Source organism: Schistocerca gregaria, chromosome 2, assembly GCF_023897955.1.
Source record: "Schistocerca gregaria isolate iqSchGreg1 chromosome 2, iqSchGreg1.2, whole genome shotgun sequence".
In the NCBI taxonomy this organism is placed as follows: Eukaryota; Metazoa; Arthropoda; class Insecta; order Orthoptera; family Acrididae; genus Schistocerca; species Schistocerca gregaria.
Genome location: NC_064921.1, coordinates 883,418,941 through 883,442,510, shown reverse-complemented (window position 1 = coordinate 883,442,510; position 23,570 = coordinate 883,418,941). Strand labels below are relative to the sequence as shown.

Genomic DNA, 23,570 nt, shown 5'->3' with positions numbered 1-23,570 from the left:
TACTTTTTCTTCGTCTCTTGGTATGTCAGTTTGCCCAGTTCCTGTTTTTTCCCTCCCTCCCTCTCTCTCTCTCTCTCTCTCTCTCTCTCTCTCTCTCTCTCTCTCTCTCTCTCTCTCTCTCTCTCTCTCTCTCTCTCTCAGAAAGACAGTGCAGACTTGTGAGCAGGGAGAATGGTTCTCTTCACAGTTGACGCAGATGGGCAGAGAGGCACAAAGAACATTTGCATGCAGTGGTCGTCCACCACGATCTCTATAGAGTGAGCTAGCATCACTATGCAATGTCATGTGGCCAAATTTCATACATTTGAAGCACTGAATGGAGGGGAGGGGGGGGGGGGGGGTCAAGGTGGTTGGACGTACAATTTCACATCACTAGGCAGAGGCATACCATCACCTCTACCTTTTTAGACAGCCAATGACCCTTAAAGGCCACAATGAAGGCTCTGGTAGCAACCCCACTGTCCTTTGGCTCCCTATGGACACAACAAAGAGTACACTCTGTTGCTTCAAGCTGGTGCACAGCTCATCAGTCTGCAAGAGGATGTCACAATGGAAAATGCCTTGAACCATGTTTAGACTATTATGGGAAGTGATGTCACCAGAATATTACCCAGCTTGTCACAAGTAAGCAACGCCTGTGACAGGACAGGGGATGCAGTTTTAGTCAAAATTGACCCACATTTCATTTTGGAGATGGCTGCAATTTCCCCAGACTTGCCCTCTATAGTCTCTACAAAGAATAAGACTCCCCATCTATCCTTGTATAAACCAAGTATTGGAAGCAGTATGTATATCTGCTTGTCTCTCAGCCCTATGTTCCTCCTGCGACGCAGCCAGAGAAGGAAACATTTTAGGGTCATACCTCTCTAAGTTGAACGAGTTCTTTCCTTCTGAAGAGACTGCTAGCACCATGTGACCCCCCAGCACGAGAAAGGTTCATCTGCTTCACGTGCAAGTCACCCACCATGGTGCCACCCAGCCTCAGCAGCAGGTACTGGGACAGTACTCCATTGCTCGGAGCCCCCATGCCCCAGTGACAATGGGCACATACTCCTCGCTATAAATGGGAAGGTTTCATCTCAGGCACCAATAGTGCAATCACTGTGTGGTCAGTGGGTACTATTGTGCAGGTACTTGATGAACCCCCCCCCACACACACACACAAAAAAAAAGAGAGAGAAAAAGAAGAGAAAAATGGGGTGGCTACCATACTGGGTGTAATACCTTATTGGAAAGCAAGGGTGCTAAGATGGAAAGGCATAAAGGTGGAACAGATATCACATTGGGTGACCTTCCCTGCACATTCCACACTTTTGACAAATTTGGAAAAGTGGTGACAGGTCAAACCCAAAAATGGGGACCATGTATTTATTAATAAGCTGTAGAGTGTGCTTGAAGTGAAATGGAAAACTAGGGTCTTAAATCGTGCACCAGGTCCAAGCAGGGTCTACGCCACAAACACAATTCAATGAAAAGGGAGAAGGTCACTGGGTGTACAGGCTTGCAGCACAGAAAGGGAATTACTGCTGAAAAAGCTGGGGAGCCATGGTAGCCAAGCATGTACGCACAAAAGAGTTGTGAGGCCCCTGGGGGTTGTTGCAAGATGACACTGCCATTGGCAAGAACATCAAGCATCAAGAAACACAAGTAGTCTGTAATAATGTTCCCCAGATGAATGTTCCACGGTCTTCCACTGTCTTCGTAGGCCTGCATCCATGGCATGGTGCATGTTTTGAGTAGCTGTTTCCAGTGATGACAGCATATCCCAACAGGAACCGGGAACATCCTTCATTCAATCAGACATTTCCACCAACACACAGTCCTATTTCAATGATCACTTTCCCACTGCGGTCACAACTGACAATGCTCTCGGGTCAGTATGGGAGCACTTAGGGATTGTCTGCAGCAGAATAATATGTTCAACAATGTGTGATTAACAGTGTGTCAAAACACATTAACTCTGTTATCAAATCCGCCACAGATCACTGCCTATCCAGCTTTACAGAGCAGGCAAGCCGGTAACATCCACATTTAGTGATGAGGCATGAGCTTCCAGCACCTTGTCACTGACTCTTGGTTTCAGCTTCAACCAATTTCCATAGCTGACTAACTTCACTGTTTCCTTGGTGCTTGTTCCCATGAGCTGAGCTATAACGATCTACCCTTTGTCAAAATCACTTACATCAGTGGTTTTCACTATGTGTGTCCCGTATTGTTGGGAGAATAATTCTTGATTCATCTCTGCTCTGTTTATACACTTTACTAATCACATCATATATCTGCAGCACCACCAGGCTACATCCAGTCTTGCTGTGGGCAGAAGTCTTACAGTTTTGGCTCACTAATGTGAAAAATAATATAGAAGATCACTTTAAATCAATGGTTAAAATATTACACTAAACACTGGAGAAAGACAAATTATAACTGTCAGAAGAATAAATCACTATTTCGAAATATGGATACACAAGGTAGCCTAATCCATATGGCTAAGCCTGAACCTCCCTCCTTTTCAACTTTATTCTTTCTACATTTTGTCACAAAACCAATTTCCGTCCCTGTCTCAACAATTAGAATTCATACTGTTTTCTGGTTAAAAAGCATTACACCAAAGCAAGGCATGCAGATGCTTGACAGAAAAATTAACAAATGTGGAAGGAGAAGATTCTTTTCACTTAATTTGCATTAGCTGAAAACCATGTAGATATGATTCTGGATTTTCTTGAAATGTCTTCTTATCCTGGACATCACTGCAAGTGCACATTTATCTTTCAGTTGCTGTGTAACGCATGATGCCCCCACAAGATAGCACAGTGTTACTGTATCTCATAACTGAAGTCAAATATAGGATTGTGAAAATGTAAAATAATGGAACACAAGTAAAATTCAGTCATTTCTATGACTGGAAAAAATTAAAAATCTCCAAAACAACATTAAGCAAGTTTTTTTTTTTATTTTCACACAAAAATGAAATTCAAGACACAAATGAGAGAAAGATGGTTTTCCCTTTCAACAAATAAAGCTCACTTCTTTTGCTTCTTTTTCTCAGCTTCTTCTTCCTTTTCTTTTTCAATTTCCACCACATATTCTTCTATTTTGTCAGCATCTAACATCTGAAATTAAAGATTAAGACTGTGTTACTTTGAGAGTAAATTTGTTTAATATAACAAAGCAGTCTAGATCCATTGAGATCCTCAAGTGAAGTATACAGACGAACAAAAGTACTGATCTTTGTATCCACTGCATTTTTCCCTCAAAGTAAAATCAAAACTAAGTAAAATCAAAACTTTTTGTTCATCAAGATATGAAAATGATTTTTCTAAGCTTAAGTTATTTTTTTTTCAATGCTATTTCTACTATGCAGCGTAGGCTTCTTGATACAGCTCTTTATGCTTAGAACTCTGAGAAAAATGCTTTATTTCTACTGATAACGCCCAACTCATTACCCTACTGAAACAACAATATTGAAACTGCTATCTGTTCATAACATTCTTGGTATACCTGCCACATTACATTTGGGTAAAATCTTGAGTTTTTGACAGAATTCCCCATTGTCTTTGCCAGGAGCACCTGACTGTCAGGGCAATTATTTACAGCTCATAGGAGGCTTCTTAATGATTGGAGTATGACATCATTACATCATGCTGCCAGAGACTGTGACAATGTACACATTGGTGGTGCCAGCACTGTTGTGGCAACATAAACAATTCAGGAAATTTCTGTCTTCTTTGTCTCATGAGCTCACTTCCTTGTGATACTAAGGTTATAGCATATTAAGATCACAGTTCTGGTTGAAGTTGTTCTTGAACACTAATTTCTACTCAGAAGTAAGGGACAAGATTTTAATTTCAACAAACAGTACTTTGAATTTGAGAGACAATACACAGTTCTGCAACTGCTGATTTCTTCGCAAGTGCTTAATTTTTTGAAGATAGTACTTTCATATATCAAAAGCCAGTTGTGAGCTGCATGGGAACTGATGAGAATGTATTGTGTTGACCACGATAACAAAAAGTAATTCACATTAAAAAAGGAAAGATTACAAGACAGCACATTAATGGAATTTAAAGAAGTACACCTGAAGAACATGTGAATTATTCAGAACTATGCAGACTGTTTCTCAATATTGGTGTGAAGCAGGACAGCTAACAGCATACATACTAATCACACAAACACAACCACATTATTTGCTAACAACCATTACACATGAGCAGTACAAGGAAATTTCATATCTATAATTGCAAACTATTTATCTGTTATCAAGCCATCGTACAACTGCCTCATGAATCAATAGTGAGAAAGTTATGCCCTAGTTGTCAGATGTATGATATTTATCACAACATGTACCATGATTATGTTGTCCTATTATCAAGCGCTACAAGACATGGACATAAATCGATACACTGCAATACTAAACATACTGACAACCATGTAAATATCTAAGTTGTCCAGCAGTGTAACATACATCGATGTTTCTGTCCCATTAGGTAATGTCAAAAATAAAACACCAGCAGCAAACATGCATTGTCAAACATAAAACTCTTCCTTGAACATCTCATGTTGGTGCATAATACTCTCATAAGGCTCAGTTGTAAACTGAAGGCAGCTGCCTTAACCTACCAAAGATAGTACTATCTCATAAACCATCTACCACAGCCCAAATTGATGCTACTGTCTACTGTAAAAACTTTGAACATTGTGTCAAGTCCTAGCAAATACTAAAAACCAATACTGTACTTATACTGCAATGTGTGTATCCATATAAAATGACCAACAGGACACACTGAAATCTGACACCACTCAGTAGAATACAATGGTGGCTGCGTTCCGAGTACGATATCACGGAAGTGGACCAAGAACTGCTCTTTTGACACTTCTGTCTTCTTATTTAGCAAACTGACACATTCATCTCTTAAAATGCGAAAAATCTTAACTCCCTCTAAATCTGACAGCAACCACCCTTTTTGTTCAAAGTACAATATACTCATGTTGTCTGTGATGCTACTCAATGAATGCTGCTCATTCTTCAGTTGCATGGTCATTGCCGATAATCCATTCTCTTTATAATTATTCTCTTTAAAGTTTCACATTTTCCCCACATACTTCATTTCACAACCCTGATGCTTTATTTCATAAACTCCTACCTTCTCCATCAAATTTTCCCTTGTGCCTATCTTACCCTTCAGCCTCTGTTTCAGTTTCTTGTCCATCCTGAATACAATTTTAACCTCTTTGTTTTAAATAACCTCACTGATAATTCGCCAACTGGAATGACATATTTCTGTGGAATGTTCTTGCTTTATTGGTTTCTGTGTCCTAAGGCTGCCTCAATCCTAAATATTAAACCAACATCGAAACCATTTTCTGCCACTATTTACCTGTTTTTATTTCGGTAGGGCATAGAACTGACAAAACACGAAAAATCCACAAAAGTACAGAGTCATGCCATATTGGGAGATTATGTGTCAAATTGGCAAGTCTGTTTAAGAACAAAGAGGTTAAAACTGCATTCCGGATAGACAATTCATTGAAGCTAAGGCTGAAGCATAAGATTGGCACAGCAGAGAACTGGGAGAGGGTGGGGGTGGTGGTAGGGGGAATGGCAATTTATGAAAGAAAGTGTAAAGATTGTGTGTGCGTGGGGGAAAAATGGGAAGAAACTTTAAAATAAGGTTTAAAGAGAATGATGATAAGGAGAATGGCTCATCAACAGTGGCTAAGCAATTGAAGAATAAGCAGCATTTCTTGGGTAGCAGCACCGAGGAAGTTGAAATTTTTTTGCATTTTAAGAGAAGACTGTGTCCATGTATTAAATGAGGAGACAGATTTGCCAAAAGGGCATTTCTCAGCCCACTTCAGCAAAGTCTTCCTTGAAAAGCAACCACCAACTTATTCTACACTGAAGAGAGAAAGAAATTGGTACACCTGCCTAATGTTGTGTAAGGGCCCCCACGAGCACACTGAAGTGCTACAACACGGCATGGCATGGAGTCCACTAATGTCTGAAGTAGTGCTGGGGGGAACTGACACCATGAATCTTGCAGGGCTGCTCATAAATCCGAAAGGGTACGAGGGGGTGGAGATCTCTTCTGAATAGCATGTTGCAAGGCACCCCAGATATGCTCAAAATGTTAATGTCTGGGGAGTTAGGTGGCCAGTGGAAGTGTAAACTCAGAAGTGTTCCTGGAGCCAAGCTGTAGCAATTCTGGATGTGTGGGATGTCACATTGTCCTGCTGAAATTGTCCAAGTCCATCGGAATGTACAATGGACATGAATAGCTGCACGTGATCAAGCAGGATGCTTATGTATGTGTCATCTGTTACGAGTCATATCTACACATACCAAGGCCACATTTCACTCCAACAGCACGCACCACACACCATTACAGAGCTTCCACCAGCTTGAACAGTTCCCTGCTGACATGCAGCATCCATGGATTCATGAGGTTGTCTCCACACCCATATATATCCATCTGTCAGTACAATTTGGAATGAGACTCATCAGACCAGGCAACATGTTTCCAGTCATCAACAGTCCAATGTTGTTGATGTTGACGGGCCCAGGCGAGGCATAAATCTTTGTGTTGTGCAGTCATCAACTGTACCCAAGTGGACCTTCAGCTCCAAAAGCCCATATTGATGATGTTTTGTTGAATGTTTCACATGCTGACACTTGTTGATGGCCCAGAATTGAAAGCTGCAGCAATTTGCAAAAGAATTGCAGTTCTATCATGTTCAACAATTCTCTTCAGTCTTGCAGGATCTTTTTCCAGCTGAAGCAATGTCGGAGATTTTGCATTTTGCCTATTTCCTGACATTCACAGTACACTCATGAAATGATCGCACAGGAAAATACCAACTTGATTGCTACCTCAGAGATGATGTGTCCCAGCACACATGTACTAACTGTAATACCATGTTCATACTCACTTAAATCTTGACAATCTGCCACTGTAGCAGCAATAACCAATCTAACAACTGTGCCAGACACTTTTTGTCTTATATAGGCATTGCTGACCAAAGCGCCGTATTCTGCCTGTTTACATATCTCTATATTTGAATAAGCATGCCTATACCAGTTTCTTTGGCACTTCAGTGCAGTTAGAAGTGTTAAATTTTAATGTGTCCTGTTGGTCATTCTACATGGATGCACACATTGTAGCACAAGTGCAGTATTGGTTTTTATTATTTGCTAGGACCCAACACACAGTTCAAAAAAGATTTTATGGTAGCCAGTGGCATCAATGTGGGCTATGATACATTCTTTATGAGCTAGTACTATCTTTAATAGGTTGAGACGGCTGCCTGGACTTCACAACCGAGCCGATATATGCACAAATATCAAATGTTCATGGAAGAGTTTTATGTTTGACAATATACACTTGCTGCTGACTTTTTAATGTCAACAGCACCTAATGGGAGAGTAAGTTATGTTTCATTGCTGGATAGCATAGACATTTATGTGGTTGTCAGTATGCATAGTATTGCAATGTACCGATTTGTTTCTTTGTTTTATAGCACTAGATAAAGAGCTACCTTAATCACAAAACATGTTGTGGTAAATGTATCAGACAACTGAAAACTGGTGCACACAATACCAAGATCTAATGGTAACTATTTACCTACATGATTATTTACTAATTACATACTGACATACAAAATGTTGTAAGTGTAATATACACACTATCAACAAATCTATACATGTAAATTACAGAATAAACTTAACACAACCAAATACATGTGCACTTTATAAGGCTGTTTACTAATAACCTGTATCATAAAATATTAATGACTGGAAAGGTACACACCTGCATAGGCTTTCCTTGATGCATCACAGCGATTTCCAGATTTTTTCTTCCTGACTGCACAACTTCCAACAGTGCCCTAATTGCTAACTTCACAGTGCCTCTTTCTGTGGACACAACCTCTGGAGTATAATATTTCTCCAAAAATTCTCTAACTGTCTTAGCACTACGACCTGTGGCATTGGCCTGAAAACACAGATCATCATATATCAGAATTTATCAAACACTGCACAGTGAGCCCATCTTCCCCCACAAATGCATGACCACACGTGTATAAGATCCCTATGTTCTAATATGGCTATTACATTGAAAAATTGATCAATCTTATTTCCCATATGAAATATTAGCAGTTTTTAGAATACTGAAACTTTATGTCACTTAGTGTTTAATGCCTTCTTGACAGCTTGGTCACAGAGAGAGAGTTAGAAACTGCTAAAGATATATAAATAAATACTTTTCCACTGTAATACTTACACACAAAATCTCTTATCTGCAACCACATGTTATTCCCACAAAATTCAATATTTCAGTCTTAGCAACAATGTATCTTATCACTGTTTTCCTCCAATTATTTTGTCCAAGTTGACCCTTTTCAATTGGTGTATACAAGGTAAATGTGTTGTTCATTTTGAGTAAGCTCTTAGTCTTGAGTAATGTTGTTTGAAAACAATGCCTCGGCTTCAGCATTATTTTACCCCACTTCAAGCTCATCAGACAGTGCATGGAAAGTAGCGCGTGGGTTATTCTAATTCTAAGGTCTTGTTCTTAACCCATGATGTATGCAGTGGGAAACAGTTTGTTCCTTCCTTGTGTTGACATGTCCACAGAACATGTAAGAGTAAGTGTTTCTGTATTGTCACAAGAAATGGGTAGTGCTCAAGCTAGACCGAAATCTCTTACAAGACCATACCTCATGTTCCGTATGAGGAGTGGAACTCCCTGAACATCAGCACCACACTCTCTCAATACAAAGCATGCCACCTGAACCCGTTGCAACAATGAAGAGATCAACAAATCATACAATATCATGCTCAAATTGAATGACATAGAACCTGCCAGAGAAAAATGCCACAGCCTAAAACAGATTGGCACCTCATTGAAAATGTGAGCAATATGTAATTATGAGTCTGCAAGGATAACTGAATTGATTAATCACTTTAATGCTTGTGTTATGTGTAGCTGAGTAAGATAACTTCAGATTTTAAATGTGTTTACCTAGTTTACATCGTAATTTAAGTTTGATTTATTTAGACATTACTCAGGAAAATAAGCAAAATAGATAACATAGTTCTGCACATTACCTTCCATTCATAGTAAATGCCCGATGGTTCTGTTTGGTACAAATGTGGCGATCCATCATAGTCAAAACCAGCAAGAAGACATGATATTCCAAATGGTCGCCGTCCATTGCTCTGCGTGTATTTTTGCTTCAAACCTACAAATATAGTTTTGTGTGATCATTACCATAAGTATATCTTCATTCCTTTGCTTACCGTATTACTATGCAACTGAAGGATGTATTTTGTTGACTTTTCATCTTATCCTTTAATTTACTGATAACCGTCTTTTTCCTTGTAAGCTTCTAAAAAGAGATTCATTATTTGCAAATTAAGTTAATAAATCTTATTAATCCCAATAATATTCTCATGTTTCCAATTAACACTGCATAAATGTAGATTAGCTAACTCCAAATGATGAACTTCCAATGAATGCAAGCACAATATATAAGCCTTAAGAACCTTTTGCTTTTAAAAAGAGCTCTTACACCAACTTTTTTTTAAATTCCAAATGAGAATGCACACATTAGTTAGGAAAAAACCACTATCATGAAAGCTGGCACCATCTCTGTGCTGTTTTACGTTTCTTTACACCACACATCAAACAGATTTAGGTAGGTGGTTAATGTCCCCTCTTTGGTTATTACAATATTATTAAGCTGGATGTAGGTAGAAATCCAACTCCCTCCAGTGCCTCACTCTACAGAACATGTGTTTATGACAATGATACATAGCCTAATAACAGAGAGGACACATTCATAGTAGTATCCAAAAATGTTCATTCACAGTGTATACATAATGAGCAACAGTTTGGAATTTGGATTTCATACCTCATGCAGATATATTATAAAATCATGATTACCACTTTCGGAAGAAGAAGAAGAAGAAGAAGAAGAAGAAGAAGAAGGGTGGAGAGGCATGTCCAGATGATGTGAGCTGTCGACATAAGAGACAAGCTCAATCACACTTTACACTGAGTAGCATGTTCAACATCTGGGTATTAGCTGTTAGCCACAGATTGGTGATTGCCGTTAACTCACTGGATAGTTTACTTTGTAGTCATACTGAGGTAAAAAATTGATTAGTGGTTACAGTAGGTTGTTGCTGTCTAGTGTGGCTGCTTTCCTCGCTCGGTGCTTCTTTTGGCACAGCAAATGCCACCGACGGAACTGAAATAGGAAGTGTTGGTTGGATGTATTAAGTGAGGCCTTGCAACAATCTGCCTCTTACATTCCTTATATGGCGATTTAGTTGTGTGACTTGCCCATGTGGCCTGTCCACAGTCTTCATTTAACACACTCTTCTTGTAAGGCCTTACTGGTGATTTGACCACACGATCCTTTGTGCAACTGCCAGTCCCCACCACGACAATTCAATCACGTCTGCCACTTAATCACATTTGGCGACCTGACAGCAAGGTTTCAGAGGGAGAGGGTAAACAGTTGCCACCTCATTGAGGTGTGTTGTGTATGTCACGCTTTGTCACTGTCAACTGAAGTGTATTTCCTGAGTCATTTTAAAGAATTTTGTGCGCTTTCCAGCTGCAAAAGTGACTTTGAAAGTGGAAATTTTCATCACTGAAACAGAATGTCGTCCTGTAATTTGTGATTCAGGAAACAATGTTTACAGATTTTGCTGACATCTTCATTTTCTTTTCAGCAACACAACAAAAAGCAATGCCTCCTCATCAGATTACATTTAGTAACTGGCTCACCTAATCATGCAGATAGCTCATGCCATAGAGCTTCGGGTGCACAGTTCAGATGTGTGCCCACTGATACAACCGCATGCACTGCAGCAGCTGGATCACAACAAAGTCACCAGTGTGAAAGCAGCCTAAGACTGAGATAAGACTCTTAGAGAGGGGGGGGGGGGGGGGGGGGGGAAGGGTGAGAGAGAATGTGTGTGTGTGTGTGTGTGTGTGTGTGTGTGTGTGTGTGTGTGTGTGAGAGAGAGAGAGAGAGAGAGAGAGAGAGAGAGGGGGGGGGGGGGGGGGGGGGCGCAAGGGGAAGGGGCAGGAACACAAGTGGCGTAGTGGTGGACAATATTCTATCAGCTGTTCCTTATCTCTGAGGACAATGATTTGCAGTCAATGTCCTCACATAGACTGTGGTTACAGCCCTGGATGGTATCATGTAACAAAGGAGGCACAGGTCAGCATATGTGTAAGGAGTGTTTAGTGCACACAGGATGAGGCACAGGGGAATTGTTTTTGGACAAAGCTGGATGGCATGGTGTCAGTTATCAAAGATTTTGGATGATAATTCCATTACACTTACAGGTACACTTGTCACTGCAAATGTGGTGTTTAATTGGCAATAAGCTGTGTAGGAAGCAATGTTTGATTTGAAATGGTTGGCTTCTGTCAAGCTGCTCCATCTTTCTGGAATTTGATTCTGATCTCCACTTCACTAGTTGTTTCACAAGAATTTTTGTATCAACACCAGCAATAAGCACATGCCCCCATTTAATCTCTACTAATGTTTATGCAGTTCCAGAAACTATGCTATAAATAAGTGATAAGAAGAGAAAAGGCACTTACCTGCAATGTAGCGAGTGATATATTCTAATGTAACAGGATCTTCCACTGTCAACTTATGAGACTGGCACTCAATCTGGGCTCGGTTTATCAGTATTCTAGCATCAGCAGTCAAACCTGTAAAGAATAATAATAATAATGATAATAATAAATAAATGTGTTTGTAATAATTACTTTCTGATATACTGGCATGAAAGAAGTTAGTTCTACCATTATACACAATTTAACACATTTAGATAAATGCTGTTGAAAAAACCAAACTGCACTTATAACAGAGTTGGTGCAAGTGCAGTGATAATATTAACTTTATACTTAGTTCCTCTTTGATATCAATGTCAATGAAATGAACTGACAAAAGATTCTGGTGATCAATGGAATCCTTTAGGGAAATCTTCACTACAGCTAGTAATTTCGGCACTGCAAAGCTCCGTATTAAGACAGACACACACACACACACACACACACACACACACACACACACACACAAAATTCTCCTATAACAATGATCTAACAGAGAACTTCCAAATTATGGAACACTATTACTAATGCACTGTTAGCAAATGGAAGGTTAAGAGATGATAAATTTTAGTGAAGCTACTGGGTGATAAAATATGAACTATCCAGGGCAAAAATTAGAACAAGAATGGAGAAGGGAGGTGGGAGGGATGGAGGACAGGACTGAGGGAGATAAAATATTAAAGAAGAATTACAGGGAGGCAGGGAGGGGGGGGGGTGTAGCCCTCTTAACATGGGAATGAGAGATCTAACCCATCTTTCCAGCCTTCTCTCCAACTAATTCTTTGATCCTTCTTGAAGAAGGAAGATAATACAGGTTCCCGAATCTAAGAGTAGTTCCTACTGTATTGTATTTTGTCTCCTGAAGGTAAGAAGTAACCAACTATTCTGTCACTATGTTACTGAACAGTTTTCTCAACTGAAGTTTCCTTTTGATAAAATTTAACACATCTGTTCACCAGTGATTTCTGCTAGACCTCGTTTCGTTTGCCTAGTATACAGTTCTGTAGCATTGTGTCAATAACTTTATGATGAATGAGGAAGTGTTAGGACTAAGTTATACACGAACTAAATTAACAAACAATTGAATGTGTAGTGAAAAAGTCCAAACCAAATCCAGACAGCAAATGAAAATCATACTTTCAAGGAAATTAAAAATGCTGCTACGTTCTCAAGCTGCAGTGACTATATTTCCAGGAACATTTCATTGTGGCTGTTGGCTTTCCAACACAATAGGTGGGAGACAATAGATGAGGGTGGGAAACAACAGACTAGGACACTGGGTATTTCCCATTTCAGTACACGAAAAGTGATAGTCCATAATTCAAGGCCAGACAAAAAAAGGTGCTTAATTTTTTCAAGGCCTGGGAGGAAGTACTAGTTTATGCATCTTTCCCATTAGTTATGAGTTGGTTGGTATCACAGGAAAGAACATCACTGTAAATTTGCTTCAGGAATAACAAGTTATGATACTGTCTATCCGTTGAAAGATACCAGCACTTTTTGATAAATGCTACTTTCCTGTGTAGATGAGTCTATAATTAAAATGGCAGTAGGGTAAGAACTTAAGTCAACCACAAATACAACTGCCTCCTGAACAAGGATGCATGTACATGTGTGCTACTCCAAGCACACTTGAGAGTGTGTAGCATAAATTTGCACCAGCATTAGAACTGTACAAGAAGCTTGAAGCTTGACTGAATTTTCATTTTGCGTGCTTGTTCAAGCGTTCAAGCATGTACACCAAGAACAGGGAGGCTTGTGGATGCTTTCACCGGGTTTTGTTTTGTTTTGTTTTACAATCTGTGCAAAGGTTGTACTGTAATGTAGAAAAAAAATCAAAGAATACGATACCACATGGAGAAAAAAAGAAAAAGACAGCAATATATATAGTGAGAGATGTTCTGTAGTGGGTCTACTGTGAATAGTTGCTATGGGAATAATATTTTTGTTTCTTTAATCTTTCTGTACTCCACATACTACATCCCTCCCCCCTACTTTTTTTTGCAACACAAGCAAACCGGTGCCAAAGCCAGCGCATCATCAATTTGAGGTAAACAAACTGACTGGCTGGCTGGCTGGCTGGCTGACTGACTGACTGACAGGGGGGTTACAAGACTAAACACTACAATGGACAAAATAGGACAGGAAAACCAAAGAGAGATGCAAGAAACTGGGAGAGGAGATTAAAAACAAGAAAGCAGATTACCATGGCTGGCTGACCGCGAGAATAAAAACGGTGAAGCCAGCCACTCTGCAATATATTAAAACCTCCAATCTATAAGTCCTATAGTGGAGGACACAGAGGGACAAAGGACATACTTTAAAACTCAACCTCACAAATAAAACGTAAAACTTTAAAACTGCTTTTGAGGCACTGTCACCCAACACTAAAGGTAGGGTGCTGGGAAAGTAAAAATCCCGCCGCGGAGTGGCTAAAAGTGGGCAGTCCAGCAAGAGGTGGACGACTGTCATTTGGGAGCCACAGCGACAGAGGAGGTAACCACCTGTGAGCCACGTATGGCCAATGGGGAGTCAACAAAGGACAAATGATTCCCTGCGAGAAGCCTTAATGACACGCAGTTTGTTGTGCATACTGTTATGCAACGCCGTCTCCCAAAGCCGAAAAACCTTGCAGCATAAGACAGAACGCATGTCAGTTTCATAGATGCTCATCTCCAGGAGCGGTTTCGAAGTAGCCTATCAGCAAGTTTGTTGCCTGGGATTCCGACGTGTCCTGGGGTCCACACAAACACCACTGAACGACTGGACCGTTCCAGAGCAGAGATGGACTCCTCGATGTTCGCTACCAAAGGATGACTAGGGTAGCACTGATCGATAGCTTGTAAGCTGCTCAGCGAGTCAGGACAGAGAAGAAACGACTCATCAGAATAGGAATGGATGTACTGAAGCGTACTAGATATGGCCACAAGTTCTGCGGTGAATACACTGCAGCCAGTGAGCAAGGAATGCTGTTCAATACGGCCTCTGTGGACATTACCATCAGCCATCAAACCATTGGTGTAAACAACTTCAGAGCCCCCGAACACGTCAAGAATCGAGAGGAAGTGACAAAGGAGAGCGGCAGGGTTAACGGAGTCCTTAGGGCCATGCAAAAGATCCAGACGTAGCTTCGGCCAAGGTGTACATCATTGAGGTGTACGTGAATGGACCTCAAGTAGAGATGGTATAGGGAAGGACTCCAGTTCGGAGAGAAGGGATTGCAAGCAAACAACAATCGTGAGCCCTGGCCTGGACTGTTGATGCGGGAGATGAACTGCCAAGGGTGGGAAAAGGAAACGGTCATTTGGAAGCTTCAGGAGAACTACGAATGTGTGCAAAATAACGGGTGAGCAGTTGTGCACGTCGGATCCGCAATGGAGGGACTTCAGCCTCCACCAGGAGACTGGTCACCAGATTCAATCTAAAAGCTCCTGTCGCTAGGCGAACGACACAGTGGTGCACTGGGTTGAGGAAATGCAAGACTAAGGGCACCACCAAACCGTAAACCAGACTCCCATAGTCAAGGCGGGATTGAACAAGGGCTCTGTAGAGCTGCAGCAGCACAGAGCGATCTGCACCCCAGTTGGTGTTGCTCATGCAGCGGAGAGCATTGAGGTGCTGCCAGCACTCCCGCTTAAGCTGACGAAGGTGAGACAGCCAAGTCAATCGGGCGTCTAAAACCAGTCCTAAGAATCGATACATCTCCACTACAGTGAGTGGATCGTCATTAAGATAAAGTTCAGGTTCCAGACAAATGGTAGACACCAACAGAAGTGCATGACACATGACTTTGTGGCTGAAAACTGGAATCCATGGGCTAGAGCCCATGACTGCGCCTTGTGAATGGCTCACTGCAGGCGCCTCTCAGCAACACCAGTACTGGGGAAGCAATACAAAATGCAGAAGTCATCCACATACTGAGAAGGGGAGACCAACGGCCCAACAGCTGCTGCTAGGCTGTTGATGGCCACTAAAAATAGAGATACACTCAATATGGAACCCTGTCAAACGCCATTCTCCTGAATAAGGGAGGAACTATGGGAGGTACCAACTTGGACACGGAAAGTATGGAGCAATAGGAAGTTTTGGATACAAATCTGGAGTGGGCCCTGGAGACCCCACTCATACAATGTGGTAAGGATGATGATGTCGCCAGGCTGTGTCATATGCTTTACGTTAGTCAAAAAAGACAGTAACCAGATGCTGGCGTCTGGAAAAGGTATTCGGATGGCAGACTCAAAGGACACAAGATTATCAGTGGTAGAGCGGCCCTGGCGGAAGCCACCCTGACATAGAGCCAGTAGGCCACTTGACTCCAGGACACAACCCAACCGCTGACACACCATACATTCCAGCGGCTTACAGAGAACACTGGTAGGGCCGATAGCTATCCAGATCAAGCAGATTTTTACCGGGTTTTAGCACCAAAATGATGGTGCTCTCCTGCCATTGCGAAGGAAAGACTCCATTGCACCAGATCCGGTTGAAGATGATGAGGAGACATTGCTTGTAGTCAGACGAGAGATGTTTAACATCTGACTGTAGATCTGATCCGGCCCAAGAGCTGTGTCGGGGCAATATGCAAGGGCACTGAGGAGCTCCCACTCTGTAAATGGGGTCTTATAGGATTCACTGTGGTGTGTAGTGAATGCGAGGACTTTCCTTTCCATCCGCCATTCTCCAATGCAGATGCAGAGGCTCGAGCATAGTGCTCAGCTAAGTGCTTGGAACAGCATTTGTGTTGGTAGAGAGCAAGCCATTGATGTTAATGCCTAAGACACTTGTTGGGGGATCTGGTACCCAAAACAACGTCTGATCTTCATCCAGTTGGGAAGGTGATGTATGGCACCCAATGGTCGACACGTACCTCTCCCAACACTCCTGTTTCCGTTGTTTTATAAGCAGCCCAATGAGAGTACGAAGCTGCTTAAAGGCTATTAGGTGCTCTCAGGAAGGGTGCCCCTTATATCGCTGTAGAGCTCGCCGATGCTCTTTAATTGCCTCAGCAACTTCCGACGACTACCAAGGGACTGTCTTTTGCTGGGGGCACCCTACAGAAAGAGGGAATGCATTTTCCGCCGCAAAAATTATCATTGTAGTGACCTGCTCTATCAAAACATCGATGGCACCACGTTAGGGAGATTCAACAGTGACAGCAGAGGTGAAAGCTACGCAGTCTGCCTTGTTTAAAGCCCATTTGAGTAGGAGTCTGTAGGTATGACACTGGGGGATTGACAGGAAGATGGGGAAGTGGTCACTACCACACCGGTCGTCATGTGCTCTCCAGTGGATAAATGGGAGGAGTCCTGGGCTGCAAATTGATAAATAAATGGCTAAGTAACTACCATGAGCCACACTGAAATGTGTGGTGGCCCCAGTATTTAACAGGCAGAGGTCGAGTTGGGATAGTAAATTTTCAACATCTCTGCCATGGCCTGTAAGCATGGTGCTACTCCACAAGTGGTTATGGGCATTAAATTCCCCCAAAAGTAGGAAAGGTTTAGGAAGTTGATCAATCTGTGCAGCCAATACATTCAGGGGTTCGACACCATCTGGAGGGAGATATATGTTGCATATGTTCCTGCGTCATCCATATCCTGACAGCCACAGCTTCAAAAGGAGTTTGAAGGGGCAGAGGTTCACCATATACCATGTTCATAACAAACGCAAACTCCACCTGACACTATTATATTCGCTATGGTACTTTTAATATCCCATGTAGTCGCAAAGGGCAGGGGTCGGCACTGCTGGGAACCAGGTTTCCTGGAAGGCAATGCAGAAATCATGTGTAAAGCTTAATAGCTGCCATAGTTCAGCCAGGTGGTGGAAAAAACCACTGCAATTCCACTGGAGATGATGTGATCATGAGACTAGGAAGGAATGAAACACTCATTGAGGTAGTATACGCCTCAGGATCACCTGCTGCCACTAACTTATTTCCTGAAAAGGCTATATCCGTTGTGTCTGAGGGTCTGAGGAGATCTAGGTTCTCAGCGGATGCCATAATCTTCACCTCATCCTCAGACGCAGAGCTTGCAGGCAGCAGTGGTGCAGGTGCCACTGCAATTCCCTTGATCTTGGGGGCCTTCTTTCTGGATTTCTCTAGCTGATCCTTTGGTTTCTCTAGCTGGGAGGGTTCCACTGATTCAGTCTCCGGGACTGACTCTGATCATAAAGCCCTACGACCAGCTGCTTTTGGGAATTTCAGCCACTGGTGGGTGTCACCTACCCCACTAGCAGGAACACTTGGGAAGGGAGAGATCCAAGGGACTCCTTCCTTGCAAGTGTAGCAGAAGACGACTTCCGCTTCTCTGGCTGAGAAGTGGCGACTGGTGTCCCTGATGGTTGGAGGGATAGTGCCCCCAAGGTAGGTGGTGTGGGAGCAACAGGGAGGGAAGTCCCCATCAGCTCTCGTACATACGGAATACTGGGGTGAACAAGGTTCGTTCCCATCCTTAGCCTGGTGCTCCTCCCATGGAGTGGCCAGGGAGGGGAACAATTTAGTATCATACTTCCTTGCATTGTACTGAGACTTGGAATGCTTAGAGACTGCTGGCTTTTTATCACCAGCAACTGATGACGTGGTATGTTTCATCAAGTGTCATCCATCCTAATGCCACCCACTCCGACCAGGGACCCTCCTCACAGGTGCCACCCAGCTGCAGCAAAGGCCACCTGGCAGCTTGGCCATTGCCGGGAGTCCTAATGCTGCACGGTAAAGGGTATCTACTCCTTTGCATATGTGGTGAGTTAATGGCGCAGGCACCAGCAGAGCGATCCCTGTGTTGTCAGGGGGCTACAACCAAAAGGGTACATGGCCCCACCACAACGGACTGGCTACTGTGCTGGATATGAGGTGCAAAGGATTCCACGGTCCTCATTAGTGCAGAAAACAACACTGCACAGTGAGTGGAGGAAAACGCACCCATGAAGGTGTACTTTGTCAAGGGAGTGAGGATGAGCGGGACTGCAATGCCATGACGAGAAAGTGGGCTAAAGATCTCAATACACGATGGACACGATGCACTGTGTAAGGCGCCCTTCTGTAATTGGCTCGCTCTTCGGGAAAATTTTGAAAAATGTAGGTCAAACCCTGCAAGGGACCATCACACAAAGGCTGAAAGGTGTGAGACTCCTTTTAGTCACGTCTTACGACAGGCAGGAATACCTCGAGCCTATTCGAACCCCCGGACCCACCGGGGGGAACAGAGGAAGGGATGGAACTATTAAAAGAATTAGTGGACGAAATCCAGATAGCTTTTTTGTTTTTGACATTTTGCATGCATCTGTTTAAATCAGTGCTTGGCACCGAATGATGGGGGCTAAAAACGCGGAGAGCACATCTCCATGCACAAATTGCATTGCAACATACCTCAGTCCACCAAGAGACTGGGACATGGCATTGAAAAGAGGAAGTGCAAGGAATGGAACGTTCTGCAGCAGTAAGGATAACATTAGTGAGGTATTCCACCTGGTCAACACAACTGGGAAAATCTTGTTCTTCGAAGGTTGCCAGGGAGGAGTAAAGCCACCAGTCCACCTTAGTAAGCTGCCATCTGGGTGTGCTCGCAGGTGGGGTAGGAATTAGGAAATGGACAGCACACGGGACATGGTCATTCGAGTAGGTGTCAGAAAGAACAGACCACTTAAGTCTACGGGCAAGCTGGGCAGTGCAGAATTATAGGTCCAAATGGGAATAGGTGTGCGAGGAGTTGGAAAGGAATGTGGGCACTCCAGTGTTAAGGAGAAGAGATTGAGTTGACTCAGAAGACCAGCCAAGAGGGCACCTCTCTGGCAGGTTCTGGGAGAACCCCAATAGGGATGATGCGCACTAAAGTCACCGAGTAGCAGAAATGGGTAAGGTAGCTGCCCAACAAGCTAAAGGAAGTTCGCCCTACTGACATTGAATGATGGAGGGATATAAATAGTACAAAGGGGAAAAGTCAGGTGAGGAAAGGAAAGGTGAACAGCAAAAGCTTGAAGATGGGTAGTCAGGGAGATGGGCTGACTGGAACGTCATCCCATATGAGCAACAGGATGCCCCCACGAGATGGAACGCCGACCTCTTGAGGAAGGTTAAAATGTTGTTGTTGTTGGGATGTTTAAGGGGGACTAAACAGCTAAGGTCATCAGTCCCCCATTCCAAAAACAGGCGAAACAAAATTTACGGAACAAGTAAAACCCCAAGGGGGGAGGAGACACCCATCCCCCAAGTCACTGAAAGAACACCAATGTGGCAGCGAACACTAGAGACAAGAAGAGTACAGACGAACACTGGACAGAAAGAAACGGAAGAAAAGAAGAGGGCCGGAGACTGGTTGACTGACCATGGGAACAAAAATTGGGAAAGAGTCAACCATCCGAATACACACATTAAAATCTGCAACCAATGAGACACTCTAGGACAAGATACACAGAAAGGGAAAGAGACAGGTCCCCCCTAAATGGAACCATAAAAAGGACTACCACGGATAAAATTTAAAACGTCGTCAGCCATGGAGGCATCGTCACATAAAACCAAAGGCAACGTGCCCGGGAGATTAAAAGTCTGCCGGAGGGTGCGCAGGCGGGGACACCCCAACAAAATGTGGGCGACTGTCAACCGGGACCCACACTGACACAGGGGGGGATCCTCCTGACGCAAAAGATGTCCGTGCGTCAGGTAGGTATGGCCGATGCGGAGCCGACACAGGATGACAGAGTCCCTGCGAGAAGCCCGCAGGGAGGACCGCCACACATCGGTCGTCTCCTTAACAGCCCGCAGTTTATTCGGAGAAGTCAGGCTACGCCACTCATCACGCCATACCTGAAGCACCTTACGGCGCAACACCAGCTGCAAATCACGAGCCGGGAGGCCGATCGCCAAAGTGGGGGCGTCGACCACCCCTTTGGCCAGCCTGTCGACACGTTCATTCCCCGGGATGCCAACGTGACCTGGCTCCAAACAAAGACCACCGAACGACCAGAGCGGGTAATGGCGAAAACAGACTCCTGAATAAAGGATACCAGAGGAGAAGAGGTATAGCAGCGGTCGAGAGCCTGGAGGCTGCTCAGGGAGTCACTGCAGATGACGATGGATTTACCTGAGCAGTAACGCATATGCTCAAGAGCGCACAATATGGCCACCAGCTCTGCAGTAAAAATACTGCAGCCAGCCGGCAAGGAGCGCTGTTCAACATGGGCAGCGTGAGCAAAAGCGTAGGCAGGACGACCATCTACCAGGGAACCATCAGTGTAGACAGGCTCACAGCCTGAAAATGAGGTGACGAGCGCAAGAAAACGGTGATGGAGGGCCACATGCGGAACCGAGTCCTTGGGTTCCCGTGCCAAGTCCAGGCGGACGGGTCATACACCAGGGAGGCGTGGGTGCACAGGCCCGGAAGGGCGGCAGAAGAGGGAACAACCCCAGTTCCGACAGCAGGGACTGGACGCGGACAGCAATGGAAAGCCCAGACCTAGGTCGCCGGTTGGGCAGAGGGAGGACCCTGGCAGGGAAAAGCAGGCGATGATTGGGATGGCCCGGTGAGCAATGCACGTGGACAGCATAGTCGGCGAGCAGTCGGTGGCGGCAAATCCGCAGCGGGGGAAACCCGGCCTCCACCAGCAGACTATCCACGGGGCTTGTACGGAAAGCGCCAGTTGCAAGCCGAACCCCACAGTGGTGTATGGGGTCCAACAACGTCAACACTGAGGGTGATGCAGACCCATAGGCCAGGCTCCCATAATCAAGCCTGGACTGCACAAGGGCTCTGTACAATCGCAACAGCGTGCTGCGATCTGCACCCCAAGACGCATGGCTCAGGCAGCGGAGGGCGTTGAGGTGCCGCCAGCACTTTTGCTTCAGCTGAGTAATATGAGGAACCCACGTGAGCCGGGCATCAAAGACGAGTCCTAAGAAGCGGCTAGTGTCCACCACTTCAAGTAGGTGACCATCGAGGTAAAGTTCCGGATGAGGGTGGACCGTCCGACGCCTGCAGAAGTGCATAACTCGAGTCTTGGCCGCAGAGAACTGAAATCCATGAGTCAGAGCCCATGATGCCGCCTTGCGAACGGCTGCTTGCAGCCTGCGTTCGGCGACTCCAGTAGTCGTTGAGCTAAATGAGATGCAGAAGTCGTTGGCATACAAAGAAGGAGACACCGACGACCCCACGGCTGCAGCCAGACCATTAATGGCCACTAGAAATAAGGAAACGCTCAACACCAAGCCCTGCGGGACCCCATTTTCCTGTATATAAGATGAACTAGAGGCGGCACCGACTTGCACCTGGAAAGAGCGGCGCAATAAAAAGTTTTGAAGAAAAGCTGGGAGCTGACCACGAAGACCCCACTCGCGCAACGTAGCAAGGATGTAAGGATGTGATGCCTCCATGTTGTGTCATATGCCTTCCACAGATCAAAAAATACAGCAACGAGATGCTGACGGCGGGAAAAGGCCGTACGGATAGCAGATTCCAGCCGCACCAAATTGTCCGCAGCAGACCGGCCCTGACAGAAGCCACCCTGGGATGGAGCGAGGAGACCGCGCGACTCAAGGACCCAACGTAAACGCCGCCCCACCAACACGTTGGTGAGGGTAATGGGACGATAGCTGTCCACCGCCAGAGGGTCCGCACCGGGCTTCAAGATGGGGACAATAACACCCTCTCGCCATTGCGACGGGAACACTCCCTCGCTCCAAATGCGGTTAAAGATGGTGAGGATGTGTGTCTGGCAGTCCCCGATGAGATGCTTCAGCACCTGCGCGTGGATGCAGTCCGGTCCTGGCGCTGTATCAGAGCAATCGGCGAGGGCAGCGAGGAATTCCCTCTCGCTGAAAGGAGCATTGTATTTTTCAGAACGATGTGTGTGGAATGATAACGGCATCCGCTCGGTGCGCTCCTTTAGAGAGCGAAAGGCAGGAGGGTAAGTTGCAGTCGCAGAGCTCGTAGCAAAGTGCGTGGCAAGGTGGTCAGCAATGGTGGCAGCGTCCGTGCAGACAGCGCCGTCCAGGGAAATTCCAGGGACACACATAGGGGTCTGGTATCCATAAATCCGCCGGATGCGGGACCACACGAGTGACGGGGAGACACGGGAGCCCAAGGATGAAATGATGAAATGTACCTCTCCCAGCACTCCTGCTTACGCCATGCAATAAGACGACGGGCCAAGGCACGGAGCTTCTTAAAGGCGATGAGGGTCTCCAGAGACGGGTGCCGCTTATGACGCTGGAGAGCCCGCCTACGGTCGCGAATAGCCTCAGCAGTCTCCGGCGACCACTAGGGGACAGCCTTCCTCCGAGGGAGTCCAGAAGAGCGGGGGATGGCAGTCTTGGCTGCAGAAATAATTGACGAGGTCAAGACACGGACCACCTCGTCAATGTCACCCTGTGGGGGAGAAGCAATGGTGGCAGCAGAAGTAAAAGCCGGCCAGTCAGCCCTGTTGAGAGCCCAGCGGGGCAGGCGTCCAGAAGAATGACACTGGGGCAGTGACAAATAGATGGGAAAATGGTCACTACCACACAGGTCAGGATGCACTCTCAAGTGAAGGGATGGGACAAGTCCGAGGCTGCAAAGAGAGAGATCGAAGGCCGAGAACGAGCCATGGGCCACACTGAAATGCGTGGGAGCACCGGTGTTCAAGAGGCTAAGGTTGAGCTGAGCCAACACGTGCTCCACAGCGCGACTGTGGTCATCGGAGACAGTCCCACCCCATAGAGGGTTGTGGGCATTGAAATCGCCCAGAAGCATGGCGGCGGGAGTTGAGCCAGCAGCGCAGCCAAGACATGTCGGGAGAGCTGCCCATACGGAGGAACGTAAACAGAGCAAACAGTAATAGCCGACGAGAGCTCAATCCTGACAGCGACTGCCTCTAAAGGCGTCAGAAGGTGTACTGGCGAGCTACAGACAGAGTGGTGAACAAAGAGGCAAACTCCACCTGAAGCTCGTTGACAGTCAG

At 44.8% G+C, this 23,570-nt stretch overlaps 1 protein-coding gene across 1 annotated transcript in view; it reads right to left on the bottom strand.

Annotated features, from left to right (window-relative positions):
* Positions 1 to 2,930: 2,930 nt before the first annotated feature.
* The window catches only part of LOC126335305 (proteasome subunit alpha type-7-1), a 31,997-nt gene continuing 11,357 nt past the window's right edge, over positions 2,931 to 23,570 (bottom strand). Inside the window, exons 3-6 of the mRNA XM_049998436.1 lie at positions 11,622 to 11,735; positions 9,104 to 9,237; positions 7,806 to 7,988; positions 2,931 to 3,110 (exon numbers count right to left, since the gene is read on the bottom strand). Coding sequence (XP_049854393.1) covers positions 3,021 to 3,110; positions 7,806 to 7,988; positions 9,104 to 9,237; positions 11,622 to 11,735 — 521 coding nt within the window. The 3' untranslated portion in view covers positions 2,931 to 3,020. The remainder of the gene's footprint in view (positions 3,111 to 7,805; positions 7,989 to 9,103; positions 9,238 to 11,621; positions 11,736 to 23,570) is intronic.